General features: G+C 42.9%; 1 protein-coding gene across 3 annotated transcripts in view; it reads left to right on the plus strand.

Moving 5' to 3' along the window:
- tafa5a (TAFA chemokine like family member 5a) overlaps positions 1-6,220 on the plus strand; it is a 93,009-nt gene extending 86,789 nt beyond the window's left edge. For all 3 annotated transcript variants that reach the window (XR_004765989.1, XR_004765988.1, XM_035424409.1), the window contains one exon: positions 4,035-6,220. Coding sequence is in view for 1 of the 3 variants with exons in the window: in XM_035424409.1 (XP_035280300.1) it covers positions 4,035-4,043 (9 nt within the window). In the remaining 2 variants the exon portion in view is untranslated. The remainder of the gene's footprint in view (positions 1-4,034) is intronic.
- Positions 6,221-17,207: the final 10,987 nt, after the last annotated feature.

Consider the following 17,207-nt stretch of genomic DNA (forward strand, 5'->3'; position numbering starts at 1 on the left):
TGAAATTGAAATTGCGTTTTGTCTGACGAACGTGCTTCTCCCTTTTCATTGACCTAATCAAAATCATTGTGCATTACCTTAGCAGGCAGTCCAACATATCAAATAGCATCTACTGTACTGTCATAATCAGGGATGGAAAATAACTAATACACTGGTTTACTGAATTTGGTAAATTGTGTTTACTGAATTTGGTTACTGCTTAATTTTGTCTGTTTGTCAGTTTTCACCCTTTTACATTCAGGAAATGTAACTTTTTTTTAGCACGTTTCAAACGCCTGATTTAATGTAGGCTACAAAATTTCATTGGAATAAGTATTTTATAGAAATTAAGTAAGCATTCCTTATTTGTTTGCATTTTTTAATTTGAGTCGAGTATCCAAATATTTGGATCATTTGCATCCCTAATCAGGATAGTTTATGTTAATTGTTCAATAATTTGTTGCTGGTATCTTGGCTGATTATGACAAAACCAGGGAAAAACCTCTCAATGTCAATGATTTTGTAGAACGGTGTTTTTTTTAAAAAAAAGAATTGGTTTGGTAAAGGAGACTAGTGCTGCATTTAAGAGAGGAAGAAAGAAATGTCAGGATTTGGGTGAAACTGTCTGCGGGCTGTCTGTGGGCAGGGGGTCGTCAGGAGAGAGATGTCAGTTGGAATAGAATCGCGGAAGGAAGGCGAGCCAACTCCTAAACGGATGGACGTCGAGTCCGTTCCTCAGTGCCTTGAGTGCTGGGTCCCCAACTGTACGCACCGCACACCCATCTGAGGGAACGGCATCAGTCTCATCCCTGTTTAACTGTGTCAGCTTTGTGCCCCGCACCCTCAGTGTGTTTGGGAACCACCGTGCGCTCTGCATATACACCGAGGAGAAACTGTCGACACCTCAAACCCGCAAAGACAACGTCATGCGGCCTAATGCGCTAATCTGCGCAAAAGTCACGTTTGTTTTTTGTTTTTTAATGGTTATTTTCATGAATTATAATTGCTTGCTGCTATTGAAAAATGCTTTGTGTAATTTCAATGCAGTCTGATTCTGTTTATCTCACCCTCATCCACTGAAATGACATTTAGCAGATTCGAAACGTTTCGAGTAGAAAGTGAAATGTAGACCTCCAGCCCCTCCCCCCATCCCCCCCCCCCCCCCCCCATTGTATTTACGGAGAGGTGTAGTCTGCACTTTCATTGAAAATGACAGTTTAGCCATAAAGTGTAATTTCAATGATCTGTTGAATAAAGCATTCCAAAAGATTTGTGCATTCCAACGATGATTCAGTGGTTTACTGTGACCTCTGTTGTTATTGTGTAACACTGTGTTTGTCCTCTGAGCTGTAAAATGAACTGGTTTACAGCAAGAAGCCAGACTCCTTACGGTATGAGTACAATATGGATGTATTTTGCCCATTCCTTCTGTTCAGTCCAAACCTGGGAGATCAGTCTGTTTAGGTAATTTGCATTTGAGTGAAAGTCAGACTTACTTATTCAGTCTTTTGAAAAGCTGTTTTCCCTTTTTTTCCCACCAGTTGCTTGTTAAACAACCTTTGAGCGACCCCTTTTGAAGAAATACTGCAGCTTTTATTTTACACCTGTTTTTTTGGGTAATGCTCTCCACTGTAACCTTCTCTTTCCATTTGAGAGAATAATCATTTACGCCAATATTATTATTTCAAATTATTCATCCCACCTTTGCTGTTATATTTTGGCATAATTACAAATATTGCATATATAGATAAAATTGTTTTGTGGACTGAATTGTTTTCACCTGGGTCCAGTCATCTATGACTGAAAATATTATTTTAACTAGTACAGACAAAAGTTCATTCTGAATTAATTGACCAAAATGTTTAGGAAAAGGTTATTGAAAGAAATTCATAAACTGCTGAGCCCATAAAGTTATGTGCTGGAAATGTGCTAGCTCATGCACATAAGATCATCTTTTGAGCTCCACAGACTTTATATATCCATCTGAGTCTGTCATAATATTTACGTACACTGTATCTGTAGAAGTACCATTGAAAAATCTCCTAGAACTTTGCTATTATAGTGTCTTCCTGTGGAACGATAGCAGGTTAACGTGTGTGTGGTAAAAAAAAATAAACTGAGCTTTAAGAGCTTCATTTCGTTCATCTTCTCAAAGGATGTTTAGTCACACTTCTGGCCCTTTCAAAATGATCAGTCCCACGAGCCTCTCTGCCCCATCCATGAACACTCGCTGCGCCGAATCGCAGAATTCCCGAGGATCGTGCATTCCACCCTGATTGCATTACTGTGGGAACTGATATGATTGCTGTACAGGACCGTGTGGGTTTCCACAGGACAGCAGAGTGCTTCATAACAGTCACGTCCCCCAGACTATAGACGGGTCATGAGTTTTTTGTTTTTTTTTTCCTCCATTTTTTTATGTGGAACAGATTATTGCACCAGCCTTTCATTTCATCAATCAGGGACAGATACCGGCTTTGAGGCACATTACAGGGGACAGGGGCAGCTACTGTCTCTGATAAGAAAAATGTAATAAAAGGCACTTTATTATGGTCATTAGAAATCACGTCCTGCTGTTTTTTTTTTTTTTTTTTTTTTGGTGAAACCACAAATAATTATGAAGAAAGTCATTTATTTCTTAATTAAGTAATATAATAAACTGATTTTGACTCACTGATCTGAAAAATCAATTGGGCTGGGTGAATAGATGCAAGAAACAGAAATATCCTTTACGGAGGAAAGAGGTCGAGACAGAGGAGTGTGGGGGGGGGGGGGGGGGGGAGAGAAGTGAGGCTGCAAGCTCCAGCCGCCTAAGGACGCCTTCGCCTCATTTGCATTTTAATTCCTGGGAGATCAGAGTGAGACATCTCGCTAAGTATTGTCATTTTTTTCATTATTTCGTGTTAATTCAAACATAATTACCGCTGAATCGCTAGAGGGCAGTGTCGCTCCCACTGCCAAGCGCGGTAATGGGCGAGAAATGGCAGTGTGTGGCAGCGAGTGTGCCGCAGTGCTCCTGATGGCGTTTAAGAGCTGTTATTTGTATATGACAAACGAATGTGTCACGGCCCTTAACCTCCGCTATCCTGGGTCGTCTAGAGATTTTCCTGCCGAAGCAATCGCATTATTCTATCAAGTCGGAGTCCTTGTCTCTCTTCGTTTGTGCTTTCGTGCAAATGTAACTGCTGGTCCTCGCCGGCGATGTCTACCCTGAGTAATTATGTATACTTCGTTAGGAGAAGTGAAGGTGTCGGACAAATCTGCGAAAACCTTGGTGCTTTCATCAAATTAAGGGAAAAAAATACATTAAATTTAACTAAGAGGAGTGTGCAAATATAAGGTTTTCAATTTCAGCTTAATTATTGAACAGATTCAGTCAGAGCCCCATGCAGGGTATCTTTAATTGCTGTATCTTAAAGCAGAATTCCAGCAAAAAATGAAGATGGCAGGTGTTTTATAATATGTACTTGCAGTGGTTCATTGCAGATTTCAAAGTGCATGTTGGACAGTAAGCCTACAGTAAACCTGACCCTCCATTGATCAAATAAACAAACCTTATGACCAGCCGTAGCTTTTGATTGGACAGAGCAGACAATTAACTGTTGAATGTTTTACTTATTTATTTGTTTATTTGTTATGAGGGGCTAATAGAGAAGCTCTCTAATCATGCAAAACCATAAATACAATTGATGAACATTTTTTAAACAAAAACATATTTTTGGAATGTTTAATTACACATCCAAGTGACACAAAATATTATTTCCTTTTTTGCATTAAGCTGTCTCGTGTGTGTGTGTGTGTATTTCATATATATATATATATATATATTCAGAAAGTAGTCAATTCTGTCTTACACCTTCTACGAAGGTCTTAGAGGAACTGAGATTTTATAGCAGATCAGCAATTCGCAAAATTGTTTACTCTACAAAATGTTATTGGTTGATGAATTTGCCAGAATCATGCTTGTACATGCAAAGGGGGCAATTACTGCAAGATGGCTGAGTGCTGGTATCGATTGGCTGGTCCCGTGACGTTGTGTTCTTATCAATTCCCAGGTGTCCTGACAACCGTAGCCAAGGAGACTCCCACGGTGAGGTGCAGTCCGGACGCAGCGACGGCCGCCTCCCACCTCCCGTCTTTGCCGCAGTGGAATCGCCTGCCTCCCGCCACTCGCTCGACATCTCCATCCGTCTGTCCGTCCATCCGTCTGCGTCATACATGGACAGCGCCCCCCACCTTGTGCCACGTTGAACTACAGGCTCTCGTCTGTGCACCTCACCCAGAACAAGGGAGCCAGGGATGTAGCGCACTCCAACTGCTGCCGCGACACACTTTCAGGAGGGACCCCCGATTTCCACTCCAATTGTTCCACGCTGTTGGAGTTCTAGTTTTGCCTGAGAGGGAGTCCCCTCCCCACCCCACCCAAACCAACGCAGCCCCGCCACATCCCTAGGACTTTGGGGTACCGGCTCGCCGTGGACGGGTCCAGTGGTTCTTACTCAGCACGAGGCCGTGGAGAAATGGACCCTGCTATGCCCGTCTTGTGTATATGGCAACTGCTGAACTTAATATTTGGCGCTTTCTCGATATTTTTACAGACCAAAGAAAAACAACATTTTGCGTGGACAGGATGGACCAAGTTGAAAACAAATGGCATTCTGGGAACCTTACGGATTCAGCTGGACAGCAGTGGACAGCTGGCAAAATCACACACACACACAAATGCGTGTAAACGTGCACGTGCTCTCACACACAGACACACACACACACACACACACACGCACATGACTGCTGCTGAATGGAGCAAAAGGTTTGTGGACATAAATAAGTGACCTGTTCAATCTGAAATATCAAAGGACCTTTAATACTTTGCTGACGTTTTTCTTGGACTTAACTCACTTTGGTATTTGAACCTGATTCATATATATGTATATATCTATATATACATATATATAAAATCAGGTTTTCATTTTCCAGTAGCTATATTTGGACAATTTGCAATAAGCATGGTTGGTTACAGTAAATGAGCAAACCATTTATCACCAGAAGAGAATAAAACGATGAAAGAGTCGTATCAGTTTGGGGAAGAGAAAAAAAATCATTAAATGTATTTTGAAAAGCCTAAAGTTATATATTTAACAGTTTTATATGTTGTATCTTTGTAGAAAACCTTATTTAACACAAATAATGTGGTAACAATGGCAGTCATAAACAGTGGATACAAGAAGAACTCTGTGCTCATCTTGCTGGTCTGTCCCAGTATTTCATTGGCCCGTGATTGGCCGGTCTACTTTTCTATCCATTGATATTGTTTCAGTCACATGACCAACATTGGCTATATATTAAAAAGAAAGGGGAAAAACAACTAGACTTTATACCTCATTAGCATCTGGACCATGGAATTGTTTGCCATTGTACTGTATAGTAGTAGTGTGAAAATCAGATTCATTCTGACTCGTTTCTCTATGACTGATTTTATTTTTGTGTGTGTGTCTGTGTGCGTGGATGTGCGTGCGTGTGTGCATGTGTGTGTGCGTGTGTGCGAGAATGCGTGCGTGTGTTTGCTGCACAGTGCTGACCTCAGATTAATGTTACTTGAAGGCAGAAATGTCTTAGAAAACTCTTAGCAGCATTTACATTAAGAAAATATTTTATACTAAAAAGCATAAGAATACATGCAAAAAATACATGCAAGAAATATCACTCGCTCAAATTTAATGTTGAAAACAAAAGTAAACGTTAAAAACATGCACGATTGTAAAAGGCTTAGAGACTCATCACGTTTTTCTAGAGTTTGATTTTTTCCCTTTTATCTGTATGGTAAGGCCTGTAATGTTCGTGGAGAAAAATCGGTTCCTTTCATGATGGAAAAGTGTGTTTCTTCCAGCATTTTGTTTTACACCAATGCCTATGTGTAGTGCAGTATGCACATCCACTACAGTGTAAACAGTGAGGTAAATCCATGGTACATGCATACATACAAATGTACATTACATACATGTGCATACACACACACACACACACACACTCACACACATACGTACATACATGAAAGGAACCAAGGTGATTTTTATTGATACAGTTGACAATGATACATATATTTGATTCCAGTTGACATTGGCATAGCCCAATGGGAACTTCACCTGGAATTATTATTAAATAGGCTGATAAGCCAATATCTACAGAAATGGACCAGTGGGTTTGTGTCTGTCTGGTAATAAAATAAAAAACGTTCAAAATATTTCACTCTGTCCCCTAATGGCAACCAAAGATAGTTGTTTAAGAGTGAATATAATCTGTTTATTTAGTACAACATATGTTACAGTAGGTGTTGGAGTGTTGTTCTTGGCAGTATGACTGTTCCTGTGGAGCAAATGAAGAAACAGGGCAGAAGAATCTGTGGGCCTCCCACGCAAGTTTGATTGGCTAAAGATTTGAGCATCCAAAGACAGGTGAAGGTAAATACACAGAATCAGGGTGTGTAAATGTGCCTGAAAGTTCATGAGCTCCTGCTGGTCTGGTTACAGGGTCAACGTTGTGAGGTAATAGGCACTCGCTGCAAGACACAGAAGGTAACAGGAACACCTTCTGTTGGGATTTAACAGTAGCGGTTATCACAGACCGGGCTTCCTGAGGAATTCTTCTCCCCAGTGGAGCGCTTTGGGTGATGATCGTTTCAAAATGGACGCCGGCGCATCTTCAGCAACGCGACGACCGCGGCGGTCCACAGACTGCAGAAACCCGACGGGACATCGAGGAGTGCGTCTGCGGGAAAGAGGGCGGGGCCCTGACGCCCCGGACCGCCGCGTTCCCCTCTGCTCCGGACTCCATTTTAGGCGGCGGCCGGAGGGACGGAGCGCGCGGGAACAGGTGTCTGCTGCTGACGGGGCCCCTGAGCTCTTCACCGCTCCTCCGGCCCGGGCTGCCATCGCGCATCGCGTCCTCGCCGCGCTTCGCTGTCACGACCGGCCGCGGTTTCCGCCAGCATCGAACACGCGCTGTAAATAAATAAAGCCGCGTCGGTGTTTTCCTGGAAGCTACTGGGAACTGCATGGGAAAGGGGGGGGGGGGGGGGGAAACATCTCAGGGAGCAGAGCTTTTTCTAATAGCTGATTAGCAAGAGGGCTGGAATATTTAATTTCCACCTGATTGAATTCCAATAGCCTGCTTGTGCCCTTGAGGTAAATGTGCTAGGAGACTTGCTTCTGCATATTTAATTTGATTATAAAAATATAGTGTGGTGCTTCCTGGGGCTGTGGTACATTCAGGTGGAGGGAAAAAAAGGCCAAAGTTAGTCCGGTTTTATGTACCAAGGGGAGATAAGTGGGTCACATGCTAATAGATTAACATTCATACCTGGTACACACGCGAGTGTTTTTGTGTGTGCACGAGAATGTCCTATGTGCAGAACGTACATGTTTTTCCTGGACAAGAGAGCAGGAAATATGTCTCTAGTGACATCTGCCTGACATTTATTGTGATTCAGCTTTTCCTGAAGTCGAATTCTGCACATATGCCATAAACGTTAGAGTTTTTCTGCACGCTTGGATTTTCTGCAGCCATAACTTACACGTACCTACAAAAATTCATGCGTGTAACAGAATGTAAAAAATTATTTTCTTGTGAACTTTTTTTTTTTTTTTTTTTTAGTAAAAAGTAAATCAAGAATAGTACAATACATGGACACTTCTATCAGGGGGCCCAGGCTTCAGGCCTGAGAAACGGACAGTGCTTCGCTGACTTATTTTTCCCTCCTCTGTCATTGAGGTCTCCTACAGCGGAGGAGAGCAGTATAAGCCCTCCACTGCAATGCTGCCAGCAGTAAACACCGAGAGTCTGTGCGCTTTAATGCACCGATAAATCCAGGGAACACCAATGCAACATCAATAGTGCGCAATATTATTATTTAGTTTGATGGATAACATTCGGCCGTTGATACGAATTTCATATTGTAAGTCTTTGTTTATGATATAAATCTAATTAACTCGGCCTGCGATGATTTGAAGGAGATCAATACGTAATATGGCTCCCCCAGCTGCTTTCCGCAGTGGGGCTAGCACAGCCGTTGCCAATATTTTCAACCCCTGTAAAACTCTGGGGGTTTTTTTTTGCAATTCCGATAATGTGTCAAGGTCAGAAAAAAATGAAGCTGAAAAGACTTTAAAAGCTGACAGTCCAGTAATACCGAAGAAGGGGGGCTGAAATCATGCCATTTAAACAGAAACGGTCATTTGTATATCGTTATTTCGGCTGACAGTGTTTTTAATCATCTTCTCCACATCTTTGCACGTGAGGAGGATGGTGAAAAAAAATTATATTTCAGCTCACTGGAGACCATATTTTCTGGAAGGATTGGCTTTTTTCTCTCTGTGGCTGAACACGTTCTTCCACTGCCGTGATCATACCTTGCCAGATAAATAAACCCTTTCACACCTATGAAAATGACTAACGTGCACATGGAAGTACAACCTCCTCAGCCTCAGTCTGGAAAGTTTTGACAGTAATGGGAATTTTTCAGAGCATGCCAAATCCTGGAGGCAACGCATTTTAAAACCCTGCATGAGGGACAGAAGCCAGCCGTTTGTGGAAGGCTACTTCCCACATTGCTCCAGGGTTGCCAGAGTGTTACCTTCCAAACATTGGGGAAAATTATGTGTGAGTAAAACAGAATTAAAATGGGCTCTCTATTCTATCCCAGCACCCCTCTTTCCCCCAGGAACCCTGCAGGATTCCAAACTCCGTTTCCCAGCAGACTTAGTCCCAGGCCCACGCTCTCTCCCCCAGCTCCTTTCCCCCATACTCAGTCCTCGTGCCCGCCCTCTCTGTAGAGTCCCTGGCCTGCGTGCCCCCCCCCCCCCCCCCCCCTCGTTCCTGGCCCCTTTCCTGGTAAGCGAAGCCCCCTGCTCCCACCTCCGAGCCCTGAGGAGACATGTGCCTGTCAGTCGGGCTTCAGGCACCATTAGGCCCCGTTAGCGGCCTGCATACATTACCGCCGCTCATTACGGGAGCGCTCTGGGTCGTGTGGCGGCGGCGGGGGGGGGGGGACGCAGAGGACGCGCCGTGCCAAAGGTGCGCAGCCACCGTGACCGCGAAAACAGCAGCCGAGCGCCGGGAACACTGGGTCTTACCGCGCGCAGGATGGGGGCGCGCATTTACAACGTTAAAAACACCGCTCTGCTGTGCATTCTAAAAACACACCTACACTGATCTGGCATGCCAACATACTTCAAGAGATCTAGTCGCCTTTCGGTTTATTTTAAAACATTGTTAAACATAAATAATACATTTATTTATTTAAAAACCTGACATTACTTTTGTAGAGTATAAAAACACAAACATCACATACAGTTCTTTGAATTAACCTCTCCCCCATGATCAGCTTCCAATCCTTTTTTTACTTATTTTTTTTACCACACAATGAAATCACTATCACCCTCAAAAATTAACACTCAACATACTGCATAGTGCATGCTAATGGGTTTTAAAAGAAGCGTTGAAATTCTGTCAGCTGAGGAGGATCTTAGAATTAAAAAGGCTTTCCTGAAGTGAGTGTGCTTACTGTGATTGAATGCTTTGCATCACAACTAGTGTATGTAGTCCTTGGGCAGTCAAGAACAAACAGTGACCTCATCCATCTCTCTGAATAGAAGCTGCATTTGGCAAACTCTAAGAGCTTAGTTTATAAACCGGGTCTTCACTGACTAAAACCCATTAAAATGTTACCAATGTCTTGATCAGGGGAGAGCCCCTCTCTCTCCCAACTTTAATTTAGTCCTCAAACCTTACTGCACCAAGCTGCTAAAGATGCAGGACACAAGTGCCCACAAAAAAAAAGAACTAAGCGGGACTTTGCATAAACAACTATGGGTAATGATCCTCCATTTAAGATAGTTTCATGGCTCCTTTGCTTTTACATGGGCGCTCTGTGTGGGGGAAGAGTTCTTGGTGAAGAGCCAGAGCAGAGACAGGGCAGCTAAGACACTCGGGCCGGTCAAGCCTATACGTTGCCAGGAGTTTCCTTTTTTCTTTTCATTGAAAAAAAATCTTTTTTTTTAAATTTCCACCACTGATGAAAGACAACAAAAGTTGGAAAAGAAAGTACAACGAAATGTCTCAAGTTCATAATTCAGTTTAAATTTTTTTTTTCTTTTTCTGCAGAATCCCACCGAAGCCCAGCAGCTGGGAGCTTTGCGAGCTCATCTGACGACTAAATGAGAAAAATTATCACCTTGGCCAGCTCCCTTAAAACCTCATTTACATTCTGTCTGCTTCCATTAGAGACGGGGACCGCGAAACCGGACCGGAATGAGCGGGGGGGGGGGGGGGGGGGGCAGCTTCGGTTCGGTCCGTCGCTGTAATTTTGACCCTTCTCGTGGAGCTTGTGCCTAATTTTCTGGTCTCCCTATTTTTTTTCTCCTCCTCCAAACACCGGCCTATAATCGGAGTGCCTGCAAATCCCACCTTTACAGTATTATACAATTATGTGCACCTAAGAGTATCAGCGGAGGATTAGAGTTGCTAAGTGCTGAGCTATGAATAAATTATCTGCTTGGTTTTTGCATAAGCGAAAGGGGTTATATAAAAAAAGATGAAACTGTGCTGAGTTGAATCTGCCATGTGCTCGTTGGCCTGTTGGCTCTGACATTATTCTGCCAGTCAAGAAATACTTGCACATATATTCCCAATTCATGAATAATAATTCATAGATAAATCAGCGAATGTTTTCAGGAAAGTTTTTTTTTCCCCCCACATGTTCAGTCCATTCCCATTATCGTAATAGTTAAAGCCTTTTCAAAGCAGCTCCACATTTAAATTAAAATGGATCTTGAGAGATTTGGGAGCAGGAGTTGGGAGGCTATCGGGCCAATGTGTTGCACGTGGTGTTGCCATCTTCACTGCGTCACCTGACTTGTTTTAGGGCAGGAATTTTTAACACAAATGCATTCCAGTGTAAAAAAAATCCAGTGGGAAAATCAGAAAAAAAGGTGGAGGTATTTTTTGCCTTGAGGGTCAGGGACTACCCAGTTACCTCCAAAGCATATACCTCACCACAAGTTGCTGGTATTTATTTGTACAAAAATGTTTACATTCAGGAGACAGTTTTTCCACAATGCTTTTGGATTTTTACAAGGCAGACCACATACATCCCAGAAGTGTTGTCTCCTATTATAACAAAAGAGAACAGAATATGTATATATGAAATATACAACTGGAATATTTTCACAGATACCTCAGTGTAAAGTATAGTCTCTATATTAACTGCTCATGATGTTTAATATTTTATGGAATCTGAATCCTAGGTTGTCATATGCCTGTCACTACAGGTTCTTGGTTTCTCAACTCTTCATGCGTTGTGATATGATTTGCAGTTCCAATAGGAATCAATTAGAACACATCCAAATGCGCAACAATTATTAGGCCTCGTTGTCTTTCCCATAAAATGTCAAATTGAATTACTGGGACTCAGCCGCCCAGATGAGCAGCAAATTTACTTTCGCAGAGAGCACGAGGAACAAAAATGGCTGCAAACATGAAGGTAATGATGTATCCAACCCATCTCTCTGTTCTACAGAGCCCATGTCTATTATTGAACCACTGAATTGCCATATTTATAGTAATTGTGTTTGGAGCAGCTATGTATTACTATAATAAACCCATGCGTGTACCACGGACAAATCTATAAATAAAAAAATGAGACGTGTGTGTAGTGAGTCCCACAGTCACTGTATTCACCTGACTGCTTGCAGGGCTTACGCTCCCCTGAAGGAAATCCCTGTCCACCGAAATGAACCTGCCAGCTATTTATTTGTTTCTGCTGATAACTGTTGAAATCTCCAGAAAGAATTCGGAATGATACATTTCAGCAGCTATCGTGTATAAAAATATATTGTGCGCACACACCAAGGCGGGAGATGGGAGCAGGGAGAAAGTAACAGAGCCAACCCTAGCATTGTCTTCTCCTGCGTATCTTACAGCATCTTCTGATGCAGTTTCCCCATCATCTACCCCGACTAATGAAAATTAGCTTGCGGTGCAGCTGACCATCGCCTCTGACTTCTGAACAGCGAGCGCAAACTTTCCGCTCTTACTTATTTATTTATTTATTTATTTACGTGGAGGAAATGGGGGGGGGGGGGGGGGGGGGCACGCAAGCGCGCTTCTCTGATTGAGGGCCTCACCTTGGAGGGAGGGGGGGGGGGGGGGGGGGGACTCCGCCTGCGAGTCCGTGGTGTTAAGTGGGCTCCGCGGGAGACCCCGTTCGCGCCGCTTCGAGGACCAAACGATGTTGGAGACGTTTTAATCTCGTCCTTGTCTGTTCATTAGTTTAACAACGAAGCTCCGGAGCGCAGTCTCAGCGGTCGCGCGCCTCGGCGTCCCCGAGGGAACGGGTTTGATGGAGTTATTCACGACTGCACAGGGAGCGAATTGAAACCGGGGGTAGTCCTATACATTTAAATGGTCTAATAAGAGAGGCCGTTTCTTGTCATCTGCTGTAATTTATCTAAACAGTGCTCGAAAAAGCATATTATCGCATCTCGTTTTGAAAACGTCTGTGGCACTTTATCAGTGGATGTAATTTGAAGATGGGGGTGATGTTTTCATGTAACTTTTTTTTATGTGACCACAGCTGCAGTGTCTCTTTAAAAGAAAGGAAAACAACACACACACACACACACAAAAAAGTTCTCAGATGTGACGCAGTAACAACACTCACATTTCCCAAAAGAAGCGAAGCCCTTTGCCCAGGACTGGTGATGGTTAATCATTGCATTACACTGTCCCTTTCATGCCAGGTCTCTTTCATCTTAAAATACTGGGAACCCCTGGGATTTCAAAGCTCAGGGAAATAAAACAATTACCTAGCATTACATTGGTACTATCATCACTGCGGCCATTTGGAAATGTGATTTTTTTTTCTTCAGGCAAACTCACAGCGAGGGTATGAATAGCTGCACCGTCTAAAAGTCTAAAAATGGCGTTGGTAGCCCTTAGGAATGTGAAAAACACAAAACTACATACTCACTGCTGCAGAACAACAATAGTAAAACAAACCATTAGGTAAGGGTAGCGGTCAAAAGAAAAATGGGAGCACCAATATAAAGTTCCATTTTCGTCCACAGAAACCACAACAATATATATGCACACACGTCGCATAGGTATGATGTCGTTGAGAATGTATTATATTTGGTTTCATTTATTGAGCACATTGAGCTGTGCATGTCTTTCAGGTGGAACAGGCACTGGTGCAATGATGTTGTTATTAGGTTTTGCTTGTGATTGAGGACGACTGAAAATTGACACCGTAAATCCAGGTTATGGTGTTATTTCTATGTGTCAGACACATTGATTTGTGGATTAAGGCAAAGACAATTTCAAAAAGCAAGCCTGAGAGTAACATGCCTGCCTTGAAATATAATTCCAACGTGAAACCAAAGCCTGATGAGTTTATGAGCGCAATAGACTGAGAGCCAAAACTATAAAAATGTTTCTTTTTTTAATCCCCTACAGCTTGGGTGAGGCAAGTAATAATGTAGAGTAGTGATTTTCAAACTCAGCCCAGGACACCTACTGTGTACGCTGGACTGCTCTTCTCAAAGCCAGTACCAAAGTTGTTGAAAAAAGTTTTTACTCAATTTTTGTCCTTTCATTTATTCCAATACATAGGTTTGGCTCATACCCATTTGCTCTGTCACTGAACTCTCTCATTTGTTGCTTATAGTTTAGTTTCAGTGACTAGTTGACCACACTTTGAGCAATTAGGACCCCAAAAGATGTCACCTATCAGTCTATAATTGAGTACATCCAGACATTGAATGTCTTCCGTAATTAGACATTTGTCATACAGCACATTACAGGAAATAAAATAAGTAAATAAATAAATAATAAGGGTACAAGCTTCTTATTGATAAAAAGCTTGTACCCTTATTATTATTATAGCATCCCAGCTACCTCCACAGGAGTGAGGCCACTGCCTTCGAGAGCTGGACATTCGTAGATGCTGGCTGGGTCAACTGCCGTTTCACCTCTGGAAAGTATTTTTTCCACTTAAGTGCCTGTTACAATACATAAACTGATTAGTGCAAGATGACGCCCACTTGTCAGAGTAAAATTGAAAACCAGACCTACAGTAACCAACATCTTTACCCTGAAATTGCCTATGCATTTGTTTGCATATTCTCTTGAGGATTAATGAGAACAAAGAAATTAGACCCAGAGACCACTCATTTATACCCTTGAGCTTCTTTAAAATAACGGAGAACTAACAACGACAACCTAATGACCAGGGATTATGAGCTATTTTAAGAAATATATAAATCAGAGCATGATTGCACATGTCATAAAAAAAATGTATGAGAGCTCAGTGGGCTGCATTTTTAAAAATGTATACTAAGTGACGGACCCTGTGTTCTCTCCACAAGACGAGCTCTTATGATCTTATTTCCACATTTTAAAGATAAAAATCCAGATAGATATCGTCATTGTGGTTCAACAAGAACAAGAATCACCCTTCCACAATTGTTTTTCGCGAACCACTCACCTGAAACAAAACATTTTTCTGCTCAACCAAAAAAATTTCTCCACGGGTTCTGAACAACTCATTTAGGCAAACAACCGCGGTGCGTTTATTATTTTTAGACATTAGATTATTGCAGTCTGTTCAAAGAGACGCCATTACACAGAGATACACAGGAACATTGACGGGAACACATAATGTGAATTTCCACTTCCCTGCTCCTTTGAATAGAGCACACCCTTTCGGAAAGAGTGGGGGCGGGGGGCTAATGTGCAGGATCAGGCATGACAACATGACCCCATGTTCTGGAGTTGTGAGGTCACCGACAGCAACATCATCCCAGATCGCATTCTCTCCTATTCGGAGCTGTGAAGTGGCCGGAGTCTTGGAGGCCGCCGCTGCTCTCGGGGTCTCCGCTGCTCCGGCGGCAGGGCTGCTCCCACGTGGGGTCACTTACTCCGAACTCGAAAATCATTCGGGCCGTCAAAGCCACTGCCTTTCGCGGCCGCTAAAATCGAGAGGTTGCCCTGACTCCATTTCCCTTTTTTTTTTTCTTTGCAAAGATACATTTGACTGGGTCAAAGATGTGAAGCGGTACTGCTCGGTGCCCCGCACCGAGGGGTCGAGATCTCGTGATCTGCATAGGCTTTTCGTGATAAACTAAAGACCGTCGCGCCTGCTGTCTGCACAGTGACGTATCCTTCTGTACTTCTGTACTAGGGGGTATTCAGTAAAACCAGTAATCTTACGGCATGCATCCATACGCATTATACAGCCATTAAAAATTAACAGGCGTGCACACTCCAATTAAAAAATAATTAGTTAATCTAAAAGACATTTTCCATATACTTTGAATTTAATTTTGATTATTTTATCATGGACTATAATTTGGAATGTAACATCGCTTCTCCTTTTATGAACAGAGGAAGCAGTCAGGCTGAAAAAAACTACCAGCTCCATGTTGTAAAGTTATTTGGCGGTGTAGTCTCTATATTGGCTCGTTTGTTTAGACAGTAAATTTGAAGTTGTTTCTGCGCATTCTTTGCTGATTGGATTTCTGAAATATTAAAACTGAGGACAGACACTCAGGCAGGGTTTTCAGGCTGCCCACAATAGTGCTATTTCTGGAGTAACAAATTTATCTTTGAGAAACACAGGACAGATAATTTGCTTTTGTTTTGCATTGTTATTACCATTAGCTTTACCATTGTAACCATATTTCTGGTGTAAAGATTTGTGTTGGAAGGTGATAAAGAATTTTATATTTTTTAGATCTATGTAACTATTGCATGCTGAGTGGCAGAAAAAGGACAACGCTAAACGTTAATTCTGAAGAATTCTGAATTTTAAAGATAAAAAACATATAAACATAGTTATATAAAGATAATATGTGGTGTACATTTAAAAGAAACAGCAGCAAGGGTTTGAATTGTAACAGTGGTATTGATGTCCAGCAGTCAAAATCTACTTAAAGAGAAGGTCAAAGTTCACATCAGAGTGAAAGCATATATAAAACATTCTCAGCAGTAATTTTGTTGAAGCCATAAGGGTTAATGTTGCAGTTCAGCAATTACAACAACAGGGATTATTTGCAGTTATTGATTCAAATATTTATTGCCCAAATAAAGATAAGATCAATATATTTATGTTTCAGAGTCTTCAGTAAATGAGCATTTGGCAATAATACACATTTTTTTCCAGATCCAATTTAGTAGACCTACTTATTCCAAATGCAGAAATATAGTAACAAAACTGATCTGGCTTTCAGGGGAAGTCTCAGTCCCCATCTTTCACACATGCACTCTGAGGTCCCCAGTAGCATCCCGTAGACCTGCGAGCGTGGCCGAGAAAAGCAATTAGGGAAATCAAAAAGCCATTTCCAGTTTAATTGTGGTTGTTAAGGCCGGGGAAGAAAGGGCCCGCGTGGCAGACGCACATCCATCACATCCACGGGGCGCGCCAAATCCACGCTGGAGACGAGCGGCTCCGCGGAGAGGGCCTCAGCAGCCGAGGAGGCCTGATGAATGTGAAGATAATGACACGGTAGCACGTCTCCCTCTTCATTTATTTATTCGTTTTGCCGGCGGCGCTGCTAGCTGCAACCCCCCCGAGCGTGAGGGGCGGGGCCTCGCGTCCGGGTTGCCGCGGCAGCGCGGAGCGCGTCCGGCGCGGCGAGCGGAATCACGCCCTGCCCTTCAGGTGGCGTGCCGGCCCGGGCATTAATCATCGGCAGGTGACGTCTCCGGTCCTCAGGGGACAAGCCGAAAATCAGCCCCCCCCCCACCCCCCCGGACACGCATCACCGTGTCCGCAGAGAGACCCGTGAGACTCCACTACACCTGTCAGCCCCCCCCCCCCCCCCCCCTCAACCAACCCCCTTAAAAAGAAAGAAGAAATCAGGGTGTCTGTAGAGTGACCCCGAACAATCCCAAAGTCACGGTCCTTTTGCAGACACCGTTAAACCGTAGACGAGATCCATCTGCATCTCAGGGTTGCCTCTACCAGAAAAAACATAATCCAAGCCGGTGAATAGTCCTGTTGTATACCCAGGACCCAGATCTGTTCCAGTCTTCCATACCTCCATTACTCAAACTAAGCAGTAAATCGTCCATGATTTAGCCAACGCAAGACACATGCATTCTGTGGTTGTTTTGCATTTCAGGGGCTAAAGAGGCAAAGGGAAAATGCGGACTGCTAAATTTGCTGGCTGTGG

Source organism: Anguilla anguilla, chromosome 7 (genome assembly GCF_013347855.1).
Source record: "Anguilla anguilla isolate fAngAng1 chromosome 7, fAngAng1.pri, whole genome shotgun sequence".
NCBI classification, from domain to species: Eukaryota; Metazoa; Chordata; class Actinopteri; order Anguilliformes; family Anguillidae; genus Anguilla; species Anguilla anguilla.